The following is a 6,488-nucleotide window of genomic DNA, read 5'->3' on the forward strand; positions in this document are numbered from 1 at the left end:
ATAAATACATTATTTTATGCCGGTATTGGTTCTTTCCCATGATTGATTTCTTTATTTATGTTTTCTCACTGCTCCTCTCACTGATTTTGAAATGGTTTGGAATTTGGAAAAAGTAGATGTAATGCAGTTGAACCAATCAGGATTCAGCTACATTTGAATTGGAATCTGATGACAGTTGGTGGATTGTTTCATTACTGTCTATCAAATGACAAAAAAACAACAGTAATACACTACATTCTAAGTCCTGTTCACAGTTTAAACACCAAACCACATTCACACACAGTCCTGTTGCACGTTTAATACCCCTCAAATTCTAGCTGTCTGCAATTCACTTAAAAGCTATTCTTTCATATTAGCCAAATTAAAGTACAGTGGGTGACAAAAGATATATAAGTTACTTCTGCCAAAACACTTTAGGAGCATATGGTACATTGCTGAACAAGATTTCCTGAAAATATAAATTAAGTTATTTCACACCCTGAAAGAACACAACCTGCAAAATATGTCCAGAGAAAATCTGTAAACATTTTGAATTGATGGAGACATCAGGGCCAGGCTACTTTTGCTTGCCTCGGAACCATCTCTAAATTAATTTGGAAATTGTCTTTTTCTGAAATCCTTTTTGCACACATGATGGCCAGCAGAGACCTCTTGTGGCATGCACTTTGAGTCTTCTTCTTATGTGTTTGGGAAACTTGATTGTCTTGATCCATAGATGCGTTCCCATTGGCAGCAAAGTTAGCGATGTTGCACATCTGAGGGTAGTGTCTGAAGCATTCGAAAGCTCCCTTACACTTCTCACACCTGTGATCCTTTAATGCTGCAATAGGAGGTTGAGCAGAGGAGTTGGATGAAGGGAACTGGTTTGCCTGTCTGTGGATTGAGGGAATTCTGACAGTGATCTCTGGCTTGGAACAGCACTTTGCTGGCCAATGGTGGCAGAAGCAGTCCTTCAGACATGCGTTGCATAGAGTACCCAGGTCCCTGTACATCATCCTGCGGACATTCGGCCTCAGCATTAGGTAGATGATCGGGTTGTAGATGGTAGAGGACTTGGCAAACATGGCTGGCAAGGCAAATGCCAGAGGAGGGATGTTCTCAATGTGTCCAAAGGCAGCCCACATGGATACCACGGCATACGGACTCCATGCCGCAAAGAAACTGATGCAGACAGCAACACTTAGCTTGCAGGGAAACGATAACAGAAGGGAGAGTGAAATTGATATCGTTTAAAAAAACAAAACACACTTTTGAAAACAGATTTTGGTGCTTTTCGTAGAACAGTCTATTCAGAGTCTGGTGTTATTCTATATATTTCTTTTTGTCAATAAATCCCATGAAAAGTCCAAAACTGCTAATGCTTTAGTGCGTTTCTCAATATTCCCTCTCACCCCAAAGCCAACTAGTTTATAGACGTAAATCTTTAAAAATGAATCATGAATACATACAATCATGTTTAAAAAGACCTTTATAGAATCTCTTGGCACTGTAGTTTTAGCAAACTTTGGGCTAGTCATACAATATTTAATAGTGCATTTCAGCCTCGGATTAATCTGTGGTATTTGGTGACAATAAGAAAAATATAGCATTTCACCAGACGTATCTTTTAAAAGCTAAACATAAAATGTAAACAGTGACTGGCTGGTATGGCTGACTGAATTTGAAACTTTATCTTTACAACCTGAAAAGCTTATTGACCAACATCATTCAGAGGCTATGGGTAGAATGGCATTTTTTGTGAAGCTTTTTTTTCTTATTCTTATAGTACTATGATGATGATGATGATGATGATGATGATGATGATGATTATTATTTATCAGCAAAGGCATCAGTAGATTCTCATCCATCACAGTACAACCAAAGCCAATTCCTTCTAATGAGACGCTCCATCACTGGAGGATATATTCAGGTCACTGCCAATTTCTTCATGAAATGGACTGAAGAACTCCTCATAGGACTCTTATCTCTAAGGAGGAGCCTGATATTCTACCCCTAATCCCCAGAGTTTTTCGTGAAGTGTAAAAGCACTTAAAAGTATATGAGCCAAAGGACATCTTTGACATTGACGTTATAAGTAATGTTAATCAGATATTCCTCTTACCTTAACAATAATCGTCTGGATACTGCTCATGTGGGTCAGCCTCGACACATGCTGCTCCAAATTCTTGCGGGATGCGTGGACTGTGACCAGAATGCTTGTGTACGATGCAACAATAGCACAGCATGGAAGGATGTAGCACAAGATGAACAGGACCACAGTATAGGATCGTGCCGTAGAGTGCTGATTGGACAGGCGCCAGTCAATGCAACAGGCAGTGCCATAAGGTTCTGGTCCGTATTTCCCCCAGTGGGCCAGCGGGGAGCAGGCAAACAACAGCGCGTAGAGCCAAGCACAGGCTATGAGCAGCCAGCCATGAACAGAGTTAAACCTGTTCCCTATGAAAACAAATAGATTTTTATTATACTTGTAGTTGAAAGATTCTGGTAATACTAGTATTCATTGATTTGCCCCAGAACGTTATGTTACAAAGATTCTGGAATTTGATCATATTTTCTGAGTTTAAGATGTCGTAGATAACATCTTACACTGATTATATGAATTAGACTTTATATCCAATGTTTCCAAATCCTGCTTGTAAATTCTTTTTTACCGAATTTATCGTGGTTTAGTGTGCTATACTTGTCAGTGTCCAACTGGTAAGACTGTAGTTCATGTGCGAGAGAATCATGGTAGTAAAAGATTCCCATCTAACAATCAAAACGTTTTACGTCTTGACTGTTCAAGACGTAAAATGATTTATTTTACTTAAATCTAACCAATTTGAGATATTGACCATTGAAGCTGATAGTTGTTCGCTGGCTTGCTTCTTGTGTTTAGCAAGTAGATATTATCTTATCATTAGCATACAGGTGAAAAGTTACAGTCGAGGTCATTTATAGACAAACTAAGTAACAGCAGCCCAATGCTGGACCTTGAGGTACACTTACATAACAATCAACCATTTGTTAGGTTTTATGGTCTGTAAGGTTTGCTTTTTATCCATGTATTAAATTTAGATAACTTGGTAATGACGCTGGACTTGTCAGTCATCAAAGAAAGGCTAATGTGCACTGCTCTATGGGGGGATTTTCATTTTGTTTCCTTCGATCGTGTTGGACAAAATAGCTTATTTGAAGACTTACCATAGAATGGGTAACATACTTTCACAAAGCACACAATGCTTAGCAGGGTCAGAGTGGTTAGACTGCAGAGGCCAAACAATATGCCGCAAAAAGCATATACGGAGCACATTGTTTTCCCATATAGCCACCTGCGTAGGAGGTAAAGTGAGACAGAAAACAAAGCAAAGACAGAGAAGAAAGATCAATGGAGGAGAGGGTGAGAGGGAGAAGCAGAGAATAGCATGGACATGACACTCCATATCTGTGAACTCACAGGCAATCATACCGCTAACCAACCATAAAGTTAAATGAACCATGAAATATGAAGGGTGTCTGATTTAGAAGCATAACCTACAGAATGAACAATCTTCCCTATAGCACATATGTTTCACATGAATGTATCACACTCTTGAGGGGTTGAGAACGAACACTTTGACTTTGTTCCTTTGATCCCTGTTAATGCTACAGTAGCTGCCATATGTAATACCTGTGATAGAAGCTTGAAGTGATGGCCATGGGGTAGAGGGACAGAGTGAGGCCCAAGTCACTAATGGCTAGGTTGATGATGAAGTACTCGGCTGGTTTCAGGATGTGCTTTTTCTTGTAGGAGACGTACAGCAGTGTGGTGTTGCCAAACAGTGAACACACTCCTGCAGAACAGACCAAATGTTGTGTGAGCTGATTGTGTGCCGATACATTGACGCGCAAATGTCAAATAAATGCTTTTTCACCCAAATCAATTTGGGTATTTTACCTATAACAAACAGGCTATTTTGTATATACAGGTCCCTATTAAGAAATAGCCTAAAAATCTGAGATTTATGTCCTTGTTTTTGCAACATATTTGGCAGTATTTTTGAAAAACAATGACTGAAAAGACGTGCGTAATCTCTGAAGCAGTGGTTGGTGCTCAACAACCAGCAATGTTCAGTGTGAATGCAATAGTGCAATTGCAGGGGATCTCTAAATTCAGGTGGCAGGTAAAGCATAAGTGACAGCTTAACAATTAATATTTTTTACTGATCGCAGACAAACAGAAGTTCAACAGAAGAAAAGCACAGCCGCATTGGCATATAACTACACAATACTTATTTAAAGCCACATGAGCACTATAAACTAGTTCCTCTAAGCAAAACACAGCATTTTGGAAATAATTTTTAAAGTATAAGTAACATCATTAAACTTGTATTGTCAAATCAGTGTCAGTAAACAGCACCTTTCCCAAAAGAAATAAAATGATTTCAGCCACCGAATTCATTATCAGAGGCAGCTTACATTGTTATATTGGAAGCACTGATATGAATGAAATGCAGCTACACTGGCTGCCTCACTGGGTCTGTACATTGATGTGTGCATGTCTAAAGGGAACAGGTGAAGAATTTATACAAAAAATAGAGTAACTATAGATGGAAGAGATGCATATACATAGTCGGTATTATATTCAGCTAGAGCTGGAATGCGTATCACAAAATACAAATACAAACATGCTTCCAGGGCTCCATTGTGTGCTGGCTTGCTTCATGCTGTTACTCATTTCAGCTTAAGCAGAACGAGTAGAAAACTCATTGACAGCATTGTCAGTGTTATTAACTATTTATTGTCTATTATGAAGTAAAATAAGACAAAATGGCTTTGAATTTATGTAGACTTTACTCACCAAAAACAGAGTAGACCACAGCCACGGTTATATCCAGTGGCACAGGTATGTTGGAGCGGAAGGCAATGTCTTCATCTGACGGCCCCATCTGAAAACTGATAATAGGTTTTCAAGAGCATTATTCTTGATGTTTCTAGATTAGCTTTAATTTGTGTGCTTAAAGTTGTTACAAATGTTTTTTTTTATAAATGTTTGTACGAAAGAGGGCTCAAATTTGGTTTGCGACTGTTTTTACCTATACAATACCGTTGACTGAATGTGCTTTGCATGTGCCTTTAACTCAAAGAAGAGGACTGATACAATATGCCTTTAAGATACACCTGTGATCACATCATCAACACTCATGATTTCCGTGTTTCCATGGCGACTGACTGAGAGATCAATGGATGACATAGGGGTCAATGAACAAGTGATTTAATAATATGTAACAGGGAAATGCACATCAAACTCATCTTATGGTGCTATCCCTATGGGGTCAGGCACATTATTGGAATTTTAGTAACCTGAATCCCAGCAGCATTTCACATTCTGCCACTGCAACAGCCAAACACCCAGCCTGTAACATGTGCTTTAATCATTCAAACATACTCGGCAGTAAAACGTATTTTGATGGACCTTAGTATCCAAAGGCCTGTATTATCCCTAAAGCATTAGGATAAATACTCCTTTGTAATGCATACTGAGATGTGTCAGAATTTGGAATTGTTTAAATGAAGTTTACTTGCCTTAGTTGAACATGGATTAACTAATTTAACAGACATGTGTGTGCACATTGTTTTCTTGTTGATTTGCAGCAGTCAAGTGTTTTATATCGATGCATCTATGTATGTATGAATGCTCTCTCTGCTCTACTTTCTGACCTTCTGTTCACCTGTTGCTGTTTTGTCTGTCTTGTCTGTCTACACTCTTCACCTACAAACAGTGACAATGACAATTAGGCATTGCCTTGGTAGACAAACTCTCCCTTCCACGGATCGTAGGATCTGTAATGTTACCAAATGGAACAAATAAAAATCTTAAAGTGAACAGTGATAGGGTAAGTGGCCAGGAGACTGCTCTGTAGCCTCTACCTTATCTGTCACTGTCTGGTTAGCTATAGGCTGCTTGTGATGGAGGAAACCATTCATGGCTGCACCGAAACGCGTGAGAAACACAATTAGGACTAAAACACTGTAACTGGGGACCAGTAAAAACTGAACAAAGAACATTTTTAATTATTGTAAACCGTTTTTTTTCAGTCGTGTGGGATACTTACTCTTAGGTTTAATTCAAATAAAAACTCATCCACACGCACTGTTACGCACGCGTTATTGGCTCCAAGGAGACGCTATACAACAACTGATGAAGGGAGCCACAGAAAGTATATTTAACAACAAACTGGTTCTTAAGTGATTAATAAAGGGTGCTTTTTAAAGACCTGCATTCAAAGACTTCCAATCAATCTTGGGGCAGGTTTCTACTGTTTGATTTACACTTTTGGATACCTTCAATAACTAACTGCCTTACTGTGACGTTGCAGAGGTACTGGCAAACATTCCCAAATACAAAAAAAGCACCCCAAGAAAGACCACTGATAATGTTATGTGTATTTGAGCAGAAGATGAACAATACATTTAAAGCCGTGTTTGTTTTGTAGTTTTCAGGACAATTAAAGATTCCATTTCGCCAC

The 6,488-nt window shown here is 38.9% G+C and overlaps 1 protein-coding gene across 1 annotated transcript; it reads right to left on the bottom strand.

The window, feature by feature from the left end:
- Nucleotides 1–545: 545 nt before the first annotated feature.
- On the bottom strand, nucleotides 546–4,907 carry opn7a (opsin 7, group member a). Its single transcript, XM_054596651.1, has 5 exons — nucleotides 4,820–4,907; nucleotides 3,650–3,812; nucleotides 3,184–3,311; nucleotides 2,102–2,436; nucleotides 546–1,184 (listed from the first exon to the last, which is right to left on the bottom strand). Exons 1-5 carry the CDS (start codon nucleotides 4,905–4,907, stop codon nucleotides 546–548), a joined length of 1,353 nt encoding a protein of 450 aa, XP_054452626.1.
- Between the last annotated feature and the right edge of the window lie 1,581 nt (nucleotides 4,908–6,488).

Source organism: Anoplopoma fimbria, chromosome 3 (genome assembly GCF_027596085.1).
Source record: "Anoplopoma fimbria isolate UVic2021 breed Golden Eagle Sablefish chromosome 3, Afim_UVic_2022, whole genome shotgun sequence".
Lineage (NCBI taxonomy): Eukaryota > Metazoa > Chordata > Actinopteri > Perciformes > Anoplopomatidae > Anoplopoma > Anoplopoma fimbria.